We start from the raw sequence: 15,693 nt of genomic DNA on the forward strand, positions 1-15,693 counted from the left end.
GCGAGAGACGAGCTACGCTATTGGATAATACCAGAGGCCCCGGGTTCTCCGAGGGAACCATCCATTTAAAATGTCTCCCTTAAATCTCCAACACCACCGGCAACCACCGCCACCGCCGCCACCACCATCGTCGACTTTCAGTAGTTGCCCCCGCCTTCACCCCCTCGTTCACCCTCGGGCCACCCCCCTCCCTCCCGGACCGAAGTAGGTGCCACCCTCGCGCGCGCTGCCACCGGTTTCTTCTATCACCCCTCCACTTTTATATCCACCTAAATCCATCCATTTTAAATGACGGATATTTTCTCCGCGCGACTGTATGGATTTTCATATTTTGCGGGAGTCTCTCTCTCTCTCTCTCTCTCTCTCTCCCTTTTCCCCGTTGGCATTTTAATAAAAATGGAAAGAGAGAAAGAAAAAGACGGGTGTTGGGGATTCGCGGAAACCTGCAAGGAGATAAATCCCCTTCGCTCTGTCATCGCGCTCATCTCGCAAAAGCGTTTCGCGTTTCCGGAATATCCCTGAACGGAATTTGAGATAATCTTTCGAACTTTCGACATTTGTTAAAAAATTACCATTAAAACACGAAAAGATTACTAATTAGAGAGATATATAAAAAGAAATATTTTAGCCACCGAGAATATTGCAAACTCAGTGGCGTCAAATTTTATTCTATATATACATTAGATATTGATTTATCTTTATCCTTTTCAAAGACTGCCTTATAATAGAATTAATTCAGCTGAATCTTATCAGCAGCGTCATCGATTCGTTTGACGTATTCAAAATCAGTCATAAGGGTTAAAGACAGTGAAAAAAATCGGTCATCATAAGAGACAGAGAGAGAAAGACAGAGAGAGACAGAGACAAAGACAGAGAGAAAGAGAGAGAGAGAGACAGCAAGAGGGTAAGAGAGGTTACTTGCGTCAGAGCTAGTTATAAGCTTCGGAGATCATGGAAGACAACGAAAGGGGGCAAGAGGTGAAGCAAGCGGCAGACGACATGTATTATTGATGTGCCTGTGTCGCCGGCAAGCCTCTGCCTCTTCTCTTCTCTTCTCTTCTCTCTACCTGTCTCTACCACTCCGTTCTTCCGAGTATCTGCGCCTCCCGTCTCGCCCCCTCCCCTCGCATGAAAACACTCATGCGAGTCTTCCAGTTTCCGATACATTCCGCCAGGAATCCCAGCCATCGTCCCCGTCACTCGATATCTCTCACGAGTACGCACCCGCGTGCACACTTAACAAAATCCTTTCTAGTTTCCACGAGAAGGAAACTCAACGTTCCATATTCTTATCGAACACTTGGATTTTCGCGCATTATTTGGGCGAGGGAAATGCACATCGAACATTTTTTCTGCAGTTTTTGTAATTTTAAAGAATTTCTACGATAATATGTATATTATTTGATATATATAAAAAAAAAATCTAGAAAAATAATGTATTCCATTAAAATTGCAGTTTATATCTATATATAGCGCGATTTTGTTTGACTGCATTTTCCCGAGGACGAGAGACGTTGCTGCGGGATTGAAACCGACCGAGGATGGATCTGCAATAATTGCAAGTCGAGTGCATTATGCACGGTCGGCCGAGTGCGGAAAGAACGTCATGCTCCCACCGACGGAGCGTTCATAAGAGAAAGAGAGAAAGAGAGAAAGAGAACGCAGAGCGTTCGGAGCGGAGACGCCGCCTTCTTCCATTAATCTCGCGGCAATCGAAATTAGCATAATTGACGGAGCGGAGAATAGCGGCCTGTTCGACTCCGAAACGCCATCTCGCATAATCTCTCCATATATCTCACTCAGTGTTTTCCGATAAAGCACGCATCCGCGAAAGGACCATCGTTCGAGAATATCCGCACATACAGAGTGTGTCGAGATTTCTCTAAACCATATGTCACATCTGACTGAAAAAAGTAAATATATATATATATATATAATACAAAAATGTAATTAAAAATAAAAACGTTTATGAAATTAAATTGATCTTAAAGTCCTATATATATTAAAGTATATGAGACTTGCGAGATTCGCGCTTTATGTGATTTGTTAAAAACCACGACTCTTCCCTCGGCGAAAATATACGCGTCGTTTGTATTCACGATACGCGCGGAGAAACTTAAATTGCCACGATTAAACTCGACACCGCGCGCGCGACGGGAGATTAATGAATTTTCGGAAGCGTAAAATCTCCCGATACTCTCGCGGCAACATTTATACGCGGATCGATTTGCGAACGCAGCGTGTTGTTCACTGGTTTTAATAAACGAGCGTGCAAAGGGAATGCAGATCGCATGCGGGATATAGAATAGCTACATCTCGGTGGACCGCGGGAACGAACCAACGGCTTTTTCTTGCCCTCCATCTGTCCTTCTCTCTCTCTCTCTCTCTCTCTCTTTCTCCCTCTTTCACTCTGTCTCTCTTGACGATTCTCTCATTTTCTCTCGCACGCGCATCTCCTTGAGCAAGACGTATCGACGCGGATTTTTTTCCGCGTCAGTCATTTATCAAAGCCCTTCGTTCTCGGCCGCACCCCACCCACTCGATACACGCGGATCCGGCCAAAGGATTTAGGCAAAGAGACGAGACTAGAGACTAGAGAGGTGGAAAAGGAAAGGGCTGATGGAAGACAGGAAGAAGGGATATGCCCTTCCTCGGACCACATCCGGCAGTACCGGATCGAGATGCCAAAGAATCCCTAATCCTTTCGTACTTTCGTCCATCACTAGCTTCTATAATTGAACGAACTCGTAAAAGAATCGCGGCAACTTTCAATATCTGCGAGACGATTTTCACCATTATTCATTTTTCTTCCGCGTTCAGCGTGCAAATCTTTTGGCTGTGACGAATACAGGTAAAAATACAAACGGACGTATCGGAAAGTACGACGTAAGCCGCGAACATGGTAATTAAGGCCGGGGCATTAATCCTGGAAAAATTCAGCGGCTCGCAGGCTGCAGTTTTCAACGTTAACCCGGGCAATTTTTCCTCGGCCACGTCCTCGCACGCAATCCCCAACCCCTCGAGAAGAGCCGTCACTTCCGCCCTGTCCTCCGCAGCGTTCCCTTTCGCAAAAGCTCGATCGAGTATCGAGGATGCTTGTGGTTTTAGCGCGAGCGCGAACGAAGGAGACCGGCGCTACGTAAATCCTCCACCAGCTCCACGACAACCTACAACGCGCGCGAGACTCACACCTGCCCAATAAATCCGTAGCATCTTTCTATTTCCGGAGAACTCTTATGTATGCCGCTATCGTAAATTTTCGCGAGATGAAGATTTCGACGAGATATAACGAAACATAACGTCGCGCTCTCGTAAAGTTTCTATACTCGCGGATGTATAATAAAGTCGCAACATTAACTGGCCCATTTCGTCTCTTCGTATCCTCTATCCTATTTTATTTTATTTTATTTTTTTTTTATAACGGGTTTATATCCTATACTTTATACAACGACTCGAAAACAAGACTCGCGGTAAGAAAAGTGCGACGCGTAATTTTACTCTATTATAAAAAGACGAAGACCATCAATTCGGTCATCCTTAAAAATTTGCAACAAGGGCTTCGATGTGTTGGTGGAAAGTAATCTGATCGAGCGTGACGAAAATGACACGCGGCTGCAGCGGGCTGCCGTTTCCGGCTGGACCCGGCAATGCATCTTTACATCTCCCTCTCTGCTTTCTTGCGCGACGCTTCCGAGCTTTTATAAACTCCGTATGATAGTGGTAGTGCGTGAGCGCGAGCGCTACGACCTTTTGTTATCTCCTTTGAAAGAGACGCGAGTGCATATTGCATTACCTTGCGCAGAGCGCAGAGAAAATGGAGATAAACGGTGCGAGAGAAAAGAGAGACAACGACGTCAGAGGAGAGGGTGCGGGTCAACCCGCCGAGTTTCATAAATATTTTCTATACAGGCGCGTCGCCAAACTGATTTACGGTAGCTGAAGGTAACGGAATATACAACGTAACGAGACTCAAACGTTACACGTTTTATTGCCGTCAATCGCTTGAGAAAATTCGTCAAGTACTATAGAAAAATGGCGTGCTTCGACATGTATAAATAATAAAGAATAAATTTAATTAAAATCGGAAGATCATTGACTAATCGACAGAATAAAATTCAGATTTTTGTGCGATAAGATAGATAGGTCGAACGCTTCTAGTATGCGACCGGATAAAACCCGTTGGTATGCGAGTATGCGCATTTCAGACAAGATTTAAGGGTCATTGAGCAAGATAAAAAACGAAGGATCCCCCGCCAAGAAATACGAGTGTTTGATCAGGAAAACACCTTGTATATTATCAGCGTGCGTGTATGGAGTGTGCCCGCGCATATGCAAATACGGCGCTGTCCAAAAGGCAAATACATGCGACCGTAAGATAAGACTAATTCAAGGGCTCTCGAGAACGTTCTGGCAAGGATCCAGGGGTCTCGCAGTCGATCGAATTACGGATTATTAACGATAAGCCCTTTTGTCCGAGTAAGGTTACGGTAAAATTCATTTTACGCATTTTCCTGATATCTTGTACTTTGAATTTAAACTTGCGCCGCACTTTTGACTTCGTTTAAAGCACAAAAAATTTAACGAAAAATAAATTGAGCGAAAAGTAAAGAAGAGAAAGATTATTTGAACAGAAAAGAATTTTTTAGCATTTCATATTATTAATTATTCTAGACAATAATTTAAAAAAAAAACTAAGGTATTTTAATAAAAATAATATTATTCGTGTAAATTTTTGGAAGAAAGGATTTTTATAGAATCAAAAATAGTTTCGAAGTTGCTATAAATAAGATGAAATAGCTAGGAGGGGCCGTTTGTTCCATTTCGAAAACCATATCTCTTAAAACACATGACTAAGTCTTGTCTATATTCGTGCTGCCATATGTATGGCGCGTTCTCTTAATCCTAATAAACATCCCTTTAAATCAAGGCGGCCTATATATAGCTCAATATATATTTTTTATGCAACTCTTCCTTCTTATTAAATTATTAATCTGACTAAATATCAAGCTATAGATATATTGATATTGATAGTGCGTTAATAAGTGTAACCAAACGACCGGATGCACATAGGTCATTGAACTTCCGCCTATAATAGTTAAAACGATACACAGTAGAGTGGGATAGTCTAACAAAGATTTGTCGACTGTTGAAATAGGAAAATAGAGAAGGCAACAAAGAATAGGATAAGTTGGTAGGGAGATGAGAATAAAATGGGAGAACGGCAAGGAGGAAGAGCAAGAGTCGTTTATACGAGTCGCCGAATATAAATACCAAAGACGAAGTTAAAAAGTCAGCAGTAGAGAAGTGAAACCAGTATTGTGAGCTATCACCTACCTTGATACTTCTGGAAAAAGGAACCTGTGACGGCTTTTCTGTTTCGTTTCCTTTCGTTTCTGTTGTAAGACCGAACGCAATTGCATTACTTCTCGATCGACATCTTGCGGATTTGAAGGCACTGGAATAAAAATCGTAAAATATATTAGTTGAAAGAGAACCATACGTACAGGGTATTCGGCAACAGGTGGTACAAAATTTAAAAAGTGATTCTATATGATAAAATAAGACGAAAATCAAGAGTAACAGAATTGCGGTGGAAGTTTTGTTTTTTAGTTGCAAATGTTTGAAAATTCGCGTACTCTATTTATACATCACAGTGTATTTTGATGGCGACTCTACTGACGTAGCCTACGCGCGCCAAAGATCGGCGAATTGCCCTGTTTCAGGCACCTTTAGTGCAAATCCTCTAACACACATATACATTATCAGCTGTTATTCAAAGTAATTTAATTATTTTTTATTATTTATTAAAATGATGTAATCGTCTATTCTTAGGCTTTTCTATTTTTCTCAATTAATTGTTTGCCTTTATGAAACTTTTAATTCTGTGAAAATCGTCTCGAAATAAAGCTATCTAAAGGAAATCGCTCTTAAAAAGATATTTTCGTTCTCGAAACCTTAACAATTTTTCAACGTTTTCAGCGCGTTCTTTAATTGCTCTCGATTTCCTTATTTTTCCATCCGCACGTCTTGAGTAACAGTATTATTACAACGGTGCATCATGAACTCGGCTGAGAATTACATTACTGGTAGTAATATGCAACATCGCGACACCAACGATCTGATTGTCGAATACAGCAATGAATTGTCACTGATGAATGGGAAATGCCTTGATATCGGATGCGGCCCAGGCCAAATCACCAAAGATATCCTATTACCTTTGTTGAATTCTATATGATAAAATAAGACGAAAATCAAGAGTAACAGAATTGCGGTGGAAGTTTTGTTTTTTAGTTGCAAATGTTTGAAAATTCGCGTACTCTATTTATACATCACAGTGTATTTTGATGGCGACTCTACTGACGTAGCCTACGCGCGCCAAAGATCGGCGAATTGCCCTGTTTCAGGCACCTTTAGTGCAAATCCTCTAACACACATATACATTATCAGCTGTTATTCAAAGTAATTTAATTATTTTTTATTATTTATTAAAATGATGTAATCGTCTATTCTTAGGCTTTTCTATTTTTCTCAATTAATTGTTTGCCTTTATGAAACTTTTAATTCTGTGAAAATCGTCTCGAAATAAAGCTATCTAAAGGAAATCGCTCTTAAAAAGATATTTTCGTTCTCGAAACCTTAACAATTTTTCAACGTTTTCAGCGCGTTCTTTAATTGCTCTCGATTTCCTTATTTTTCCATCCGCACGTCTTGAGTAACAGTATTATTACAACGGTGCATCATGAACTCGGCTGAGAATTACATTACTGGTAGTAATATGCAACATCGCGACACCAACGATCTGATTGTCGAATACAGCAATGAATTGTCACTGATGAATGGGAAATGCCTTGATATCGGATGCGGCCCAGGCCAAATCACCAAAGATATCCTATTACCTTTGTTGCCAGATGAGGCGACAATTGTAGGTAGGTATGAATAAAAAATTGACGCAATGCGCAGCATTTTAACAGAATTAGATGCGAATTATTAGGTGCCGATATATCGCAAGAAATGGTGAATTACGCACGCAAAAACAACGCCGACAATCATTTGTCCTACATCGTTCTGGATATCGAATCATTGGATCTACCAAAGGATCAAATCGAACAATACGACAACGCTGTTTCATTTTATTGTCTCCATTGGTGTATAGATTTACGGTTGGTGTAATGATTGGTATTTTCAATATTTTTTTATTTAATGTGATAATTGATTTGTAAATCGCGGTTTATAATAATTCTTTTACCATGGAAGAAAATCGCATACGAAGATTTTATTAGCAATATTAACACTTATAATAGAGATTATAGAAATATTAATTCTGTATGATTTCCTTTGCAAATTTTCTAATTAAGTATCAAACTTAGGCGCGCCTTTGAAAATATTTACAAGCTTCTACGGCCAGAAGGAAAAGCATTAGTCATGTTTATAGCATATCACATGGGATTTGAGGCATATACGCGGTTGAAGCAGAATCCGCGATTTCAGCCTTATCTACAGGTATTATAATATGATTAAAATAGAATAACACATATGTAATACGTGATAATAAGCGTATAACAAGCGCGCTCAAATGTTCATTTCTTTTTTGTTTAAAGGATGCGCATCGTTACTTGCCTTATTTTCAAAGAATTGGTTGCAAAGATATGAGAGCGAGTCTAGAAGAAATGTTACAAGACATTGGTTTCAAAATTCTGCATTGCAGCAACAGGGAGAAAAACTTTCGATACAGTAAACAGAGCCTCACAAGTAAGATATTTACACATTATTATTGCACAAGTATTTTTAAATGAGAAAATTTGCTGTCTATTTTTTCGTGAAGATAAGGATAAGGATAAATAAGACAATCAAAATTTAATTAATATTACGTATTCAATCCATTTCAACAAGATTAATTATTTCTTTGTTTAGAATTTCCTAAGAACTATTGTTCATGCTATATTTGCACCTTTGCAGATCACGTATGCGCCGTTAATCCTTTTATCAAGCGATTTCCCGATGAAAATATAAAGAATTATTTTTTGGAAAAACTTGTAAACGAAATAATGAGTCAACAGAATGGTAATGTTCCGCTTAATATAAATAAGCAAAAAGATGACATTATATTGAAATATTATCTTTTAATAGCATACGTGCAAAAACCGTCTACCTGAGGCAAAAGTGCAAAATGTATATTTTTAGATAATTAATTATTTACGATAACATAAAATTAACAGGTTTAAACTGTACGTCTTTTATTTAATTATCTATTGTATTTAATATAATTATCCTTTGGCAATTGGACAATTGACCATATTGTAAAACGAATAAATAAAATACTAGTTTATTACAAACATGCAAGAAATTATATTCATTATTGGTATCTTCTAAATAAAATGTTGCTTTTTCGATAAACACTCCCCGTTTAAAATATGATAAGAGGAGAAAAGAATATCTCGCCACTTTCCACACCATTTTCTCCTACAACACTAAACTTTATTGTACGCTATATCTTTGATTTTACAATAGTACAGCCATTTATAGAATAACGTTATTATAACTTATGGATTTATCGTACGGATATAAGTGGGCATTAATGGTACCGATATTCATATAGCAAGTAACAATATGTCTCTAATTCTGTTCTCTAAAAAATACATCCAGGTTTATAAATAATCTTGAAATTGCTTCTCATCGATCGTATTTGATATCCGATGTTCGCTTCTGAGAAAGTACGACTAGCTTCGCGACCGCGAAAAGATCATGCAAACATATGTAAGCAAGCATCGATTTTTCATTCTGCTCCGTTATATAAAGCATCGCGATAATTAACCGCGATAATTAATTAATTTTCTTCTACAGCTTGCTAGTTACTTCACGGTAAAGAACCGGAAATCGATCCAAATTGCGTATTCGACCCAAGAGCGAAAGTAGGCGCGCTTCCTCCAAGCGACAGCGAAACCTATCGAGATGGAAGCAGTCCAAACTACCATTGTACCATGAAATATCCTCTATTTGAAATTCCTTCATACTCATTCGTATGATACGCAGACTATCTTCCACACGTGAAATGTGTCCTCTTTCTTTGTGACATCCGCATAATTCATAAAATCGCTGCGTAAAATCAAGTTGAAAAAATAATTTCTCTATACGTCGAGCTAGCCTGGCATAGATAAGTTTCAATTGAAATATGTTTACTGTATTGTATATCGAAATCTTTATATTCAAATCGAATATCCAGACACAGGTAATTACATAACAATATTAACTAATATCACAACTAATCGTAACACAAGATATACTTTAAAGCTCGCCGCATGTAACATACTCTACTCTCCATATTATGATTTTGTAGATGTAATTAAATAAATATATATTCTAATTATCTCAAAATAAAATATCCGTCTATTTCCTCTATGACGAACATCATCTACCACATTAGCTTTCTCCCCGTAATTCGTATAATGATTCCTGTTAATTAGTAAATAAAACTTAATAAATGCACTCTAATTAAGCAGCGTTCTTTATAATAATTGCGTAAAGCATCGGATCCGATGAATGTCAATCTGCTCTGAAATCTCGCTAATCTAATTATCGAAATTATATTTTACAGGAAAAAATCTCATCAAAATTAGACAAATTCATTAAACGTTTTGCTTTTGGGTTACAGAACGAGAATTGTAACACATCGAGATATTTTATATTATTTAAATGCTCTAAATATATTTTCGAGCGGAGTTTTTTGCCAGCGTCCATAATCCGAATGCAATCACTCTGGATGTCTTAAAGACTAAAATCGTAAGATTATTCGGTGTACATTTATCGATTACGAGCTAGTACCATTACGGCAAACGGATAAGTAACGCTTTCTTAATATACCGACCTACTTGATAATTCTCTTATTCGTAGAAAGGACATCGAACATCGAAGACGATTATTTAGAAAAGAGGGATTATACCTGGATATACAGAACAGCGAAGGATGATCAAAGGCAAGGCACAAGTGAGTCAGAGGAGAAATCATTTTGGATGAAATTAATATCTTGTGTCTTAGTTATTTTCCATTACGTTTCTTTTACGCCGCGATTAAGATCGGGACATCGCCAAATGTACATACATATATATTATATAGTCAGACATCGTCGACGTGATTAATCGATAACTATTGCTAATAGCGGGACAAATATCTCATTTCTACTGATATTCACGAGCTTCCTCGTCCATGTTTCCTCAACGTAACGATTAATAATTCATTCTTCTTTTAAAACGAAAATATCGAATATGTAATATGTAGAATAGACTTCCGCTGAAAAGAATAACTTGAAAAACCAGCAAGGACGTGACAAAAGCAAAATGTAAGAATAACGTAAGATTTGTATCTATATACATATTCTGTTTATTGTAAATTCCAAACACTAAAAACGAAAAATTTATGACTTTAAAATCCACAAAGTGCTAGATCTGCGGAGAATGCATTTTTTATTAAGTGTAAGAAACAGTCAATAAAAGGAGTAGTCTCCCTAAAATTTAATCGCTTATCGAAAGAAATAGAAAATTTATAAAATAAAGATTATAGATTTATTATAAAAAGAAAAAGATCTTTTTTTATGAAACGAAGAATTCGAGCGTAAAGTCGTATTATAAAAGAAAAATCATAGAACGAAAATTCTCAGATCCTGGTTTAATGATCCGTAAAAGTCTTAAGTACCTGCAGAAATCAGATGTCTGTCCAAAATCTAAACTATACTGCACAGAGCTTCACCGCATTAATACTTCGGCCAATTGATATCGCGTCGAAAAAGTCATTACGTGACAGACGCATAGCCGAAGTTACGTATATCTTAAGTTTCGCGTTTTTATTTTTCAATCTGACTCTTCCGTCACACGTCCAATACAACCGATATACCGAAATATACGCTATGCATAATATAGTGGTTCGAGAAAGCCACATTTATTATAATTTTTTTTTTTTACGTACAAGTGTTATAGAACGCGAATAGCGTGTACCACGTTAATTACACATTTTATAGTTTTAAACTGTTGCTGTCTAGATACTTTCATTGCGAAATGTTTGTCATCGAACTTAGTAGAAATGAATGAAAATATTGATTGAAAAACACATCATGCATAGCAATTAAAAATTAAAAACTTAAGTCAATTTATCATAAAAAGATATTGGTATAACAAGATAATCAGCAAAATAATTTATATAGATTTATGCTAAGAATCAATTAACAAATATTATTAATTATATTGTTTAATCCACAAGGTTGTCGGTTCATTACTCGCGTACGCGTAAGCACTAAATTTTAATATTTCCTGTTAATAATTATATATAGAAATGATGATTGAACTCCTGATTATCATAAACGGAAAATGGGAGAGGAAAATCACAAGGGAAAAAGAAAATAATGTGAACACAACAAATTATTATAATCTCTCGTCGCTTACAAAACAGAAGTACGCGATCGATGACAAACGGAACTAATCGTCGATTAAAAAATATGGATGACAAATATATAACCGAGACATTAATAAATCAGACCCCTCATATTGTGTGATGCATTACAAAGATAAGTTAACGTAGATGAGATGATCAGACAATAGAATCATCGAGACGGCAACGATAACGCTAAGAATTATGAAATTTCTACAGTAAATCGAGTTATTGCAAATAAGCTAAGAGGGAAGACAAAATCATTTGCACGAGATGCAACTACACTCCCGATACATAAGTAGGTAACGTATACATCTACATATGCATACTCTACTGTGCGTACAATACCGTCAAGCATTTGTACATTCGCGTTATCGATCGTTACTACAATTACAATCGTTTCGATAAGTTTGTTTTTTTTCTCCTCACATGCTATTTTTCCCCTTTTCTTCTGGCGCATCTTTCTCCATTTTCGTTATTACGAATAGTCACACTCACATAGATATATCTAGCGAGTAAACCATCTACAACGCAAAATCTCTATGATATAGCTACATTACAATCTCGATAATCGAGCTCTCGATCACGAAGCAGATACGGAATCGTCAAGATTCGCGCTGCATTTAACGCATTCAAGTGCGTTTAACATCCGCATTTTACGCAAAATAAATCAAAATGCTCTATCGACTGCCACTGTATAGCGTTGTAAGACAAAGTTATTACTCGAAATAAAAAATTCTTCAACTCAGATCAACAACACAAAGCTTTATAGATCCACAAGAATATCGTCGTTGCATCTTATGTACATCGAGTTACGCTATTTCATTGTCGGCTGAGAATTGGCAATAATGTCGCTGCGAAAACTGAGATAATTCAAAAACACACGGCCGCGCAACAATAGAATTCTAATATCTACATACATAATATCGGTGCAGCCTAATCGACCGCCATTTCTTCAATACTTAAAAAACTCTCTTGAGAGTTAAAAAGAAGAGATTATCAAGAGGATCAAAGGAGGACGCAAGATCGAGGAATAATACGGTCAGGTACGAAGAATCGTTGTTGGGAGATCCTCATTACAGTAAACTCGAAGGATGGACGATATATATATCGAAAGAGAAAGAGATAAATAGCAAAAGATCCTTAGATAAGCCTGCTGCGGGTAACATTATGCTTACAATTAGTTTCGACAGGAATTGTGTAACAGCGGCGGACGTTTAGACGCTCCAGTTTGAACCTCGACAAGTACGACGAGAGCAATACTTTCAAAACAACAGAATAATATATAGCTGAGCCAAATCACTACGATCGTTTGTAGGCCGTTTCAAACTACACATACCTTATGTTTAATATAATACGCCTACGCGTCTTCACACGTTTATTCTAGAACGACAAACACGTCCGTTACAGAGATCTTCGATGCTGAACGTCTTCTCTAAATATCTATTTGGCAAATCTCTCGAGTAGCTCGAATAGCATCTCCGGAGATACTCGTCGCTAGACTCAACCACCTTAGCGTGAAGCATCACATAGAATTCTAAAAAGCTGACGCTAAAAGTAATCTTCGAATTGGGAGTCCTTCATTCAAAGCATTGTCTAGAATAACATTAGTCAACGCCAGAGCGGTTAAGACAGATAACATCGCAGGTACAAATTGGTAACATTGCGACGCACGCATCCGCGAAAATAAATCGACAATGCGCGATTAATAATCCGCGCGCGAACGTGTTCGTCGTAATTAACGTGGAGAACTCTTGTGTTTCTTTTTCTTTTCCCTTTTCCCCTTCCCCCGTAGTTGCTATATTAACAACGATTATGCTAGCGCTATCATTTTCATCTTTATGACTATATCCTACGATTAACAACATCAACAGCAACAACACATAATATATCAACGTGAATATAATATCTATGTCCCGTTAACGTAAATCTATACTTATGTACATACGTGTGTATCGTGTGTAACATACATACACGCGTATATATGTACATTACACGAATGTAGGAAGAGAACATGATGTCGATCGCATGCCCTAAGAAAGTATGCGATATCCATCCATATATAATATTCAGAAAAAGATCTCTGACAAAATACACACAGTAAACTTGCAATTTGATCTAAATGAAAGACATAAATGCACAGGTAGATCACACTATCCGCGAAACGACTATAATTTAGGAATTGGATAAAAAACAGTATAAATAATTGTATGTAGTTTGAAAAACGAATGAGCTTCAAGCAAAAATCTGAATAATATGAAAGAAAATAGCAAGAGAAAAGTGAGTTTTATAATCACTTGTAATATCCAGATTTTTGCCGTATATCAGATTAATAGCGAACAAACGACTTCCAACTCCTCAATTAGATAACGAAGATAATAAAGCTCGATATAAAATTCGAATAAATACTATTAGGGAACATAATTGAAAAGCAAACTGTACATAATTGGAAATATCATTGGCATTCTACTCGCTCACTCTTTTATCTCTTATATCCCAATTATCTCGTATGCATATCAATATCTTTCCCAACGAGATGTAGTTTAGAATGTTTAGATAATCAAAATACATTCTAAAAGTTCATGCGCTTCGATACAAGAGATAGAAATCAAGATTTTCTATTAATCGCATGTCCTAAAACGCGCCGGATACATTCGCTAAGCAAAAGTGTTATATTAAAATAAAGGAGTGATTTTCTTCAAAGAAAGACGAAACACATTTATAATAAAATATATAATAAACTAATACTCTCGGAAGAAAATCCGAAATAAATATCACTATGCAAGGAAAGATTATATGTTATTAATAAACGAGATAGAAATCTCGCAAACTGAATAGAATTTATACATTATTTAATCAATTTCCTCTATTATATTATATTACCATCTCTTTGATCTCGCGAAGGATGCATACTTGACGCAACATGGCAATCTGCCCAATCTCGCAAAATATCGACACTTACACGCACGCATACGATTAACACAGTATACGAACGAACGCTATCGATTTCCTCACATATGTTCCAGACATATTGCATAGAATTATTTAAATACGTTGCCTTAAATATCGCGTCTGTATTATCGTTAGGTATACGATTATTTCTACCGTCAACCCCCGTGACCGGATAAAATCAGTCGCGTTCGCCACAGAACATTCTACAACTTCGCGAACGATCGGTAACTTCATTTACGGAAGAAATGCTATCGCGATAATTGGCATCGTCTAATAAACGGTAACTGCATTCTCTCTCTGGTTCCCCGTGCGTGCGCGCACGCGTGTATATGTATATGCGTTTACGTGAATCTCTAAATTTACCGGAAATATATGTACATATATATCAGCTACAATCTCAAAAAACGCGACATATTACGACTATTTAAAATGAGAACCAAATATCATACCTTTTACATCTACAGCAAACCAAATATCATTACATCAGAAGGAGGTGCACGGGATATTACTTCAGGATCCATCATTCTTTTAAGTTTACGGGATGCGCACTATCGTCTGCAATAATAAATGCATATGCTTTAATTGCTTTTCTCTGCCTGTTAGATGGACTCGTACGATAATCGCGAGCAGTTCTTTCAATTTATTCTCTCAACCTTCATAATGTTTACGCAAAATAATATACAAGGAGAGCACGCGATTATATAAAAATAAATAATAATAAATTTGAGATTCTATCATATAACATTTAGATATTGAACTGTTATTGTACCCGACAGTACAAAACAAAAATTTATATAATAATAAAAAATAAATTATTATTTAAATTCTTATATAAAAACAAATATAAAACTTTAATTATACAAGTTTATGATATTTTCTTATAAACCGATTGTGTGTGCTCTACGAACTCTTGATACAAAATATAATATCGAAATATAATCCGTGTCGAGATTGACGTTCAAGTATACAAGTAACTATAATTTCCATGTACCTATACGTGCGCATATATACATATACTCCTATTCGATAAATATCGTAAAACGATATCTATCGATATATAAGTACATACAATAAAAGGATGTACTTAAATCGAATTATAACACGTAAAGAAAAGCAGCTAAATTCCGAAAACACTAAATGCCACGAGATCACTTGTGCAATATACTTGTGCGAGTAAATAATTAATAATAATTCCCACTCTGGTTTGTCAGACATTTAACCATAGATAAATTCATGAAAAATTGAAACAAAATATAAATAACGAACTACTACGACGAAGTATGTGACCGTAGATTACTTAAGTAGATATAACATTTTATATATATA

The 15,693-nt window shown here is 36.7% G+C and overlaps 2 protein-coding genes across 11 annotated transcripts in view; one reads left to right on the forward strand and one right to left on the reverse strand.

The window, feature by feature from the left end:
• Nucleotides 1–5,294: 5,294 nt before the first annotated feature.
• The window catches only part of LOC115243139 (1-phosphatidylinositol 4,5-bisphosphate phosphodiesterase classes I and II), a 19,951-nt gene continuing 9,552 nt past the window's right edge, over nt 5,295–15,693 (reverse strand). For 7 of the 9 annotated variants that reach the window (XR_003885180.1, XR_003885178.1, XR_003885177.1 and 4 more), the window contains one exon: nt 10,002–14,922. Coding sequence is in view for 3 of the 9 variants with exons in the window: in XM_029819888.1 (XP_029675748.1) it covers nt 14,888–14,922 (35 nt within the window). In the remaining 6 variants the exon portion in view is untranslated. Of the gene's footprint in view, nt 5,456–10,001; nt 14,923–15,693 lie in introns of those variants that run through there. The other 2 variants (XR_003885179.1, XR_003885181.1) reach the window with 2 other exon arrangements.
• On the forward strand, nt 5,364–9,103 carry LOC115243141 (juvenile hormone acid O-methyltransferase-like). Of its 2 annotated transcripts, none has more exons than XM_029819891.1 (6): nt 5,364–5,521; nt 6,661–6,926; nt 6,992–7,160; nt 7,368–7,500; nt 7,599–7,749; nt 7,957–9,103. In XM_029819891.1, exons 2-6 carry the CDS (start codon nt 6,740–6,742, stop codon nt 8,151–8,153), a joined length of 837 nt encoding a protein of 278 aa, XP_029675751.1. In that variant the 5' UTR covers nt 5,364–5,521; nt 6,661–6,739; the 3' UTR covers nt 8,154–9,103. The 2 variants fall into 2 exon arrangements, with proteins under 2 accessions (XP_029675751.1, XP_029675752.1); XM_029819892.1 differs by lacking the exon at nt 5,364–5,521 and adding an exon at nt 6,243–6,459.

This window comes from Formica exsecta, unplaced genomic scaffold, assembly GCF_003651465.1.
Source record: "Formica exsecta isolate Colony F162 unplaced genomic scaffold, ASM365146v1 scaffold690, whole genome shotgun sequence".
Lineage (NCBI taxonomy): Eukaryota > Metazoa > Arthropoda > Insecta > Hymenoptera > Formicidae > Formica > Formica exsecta.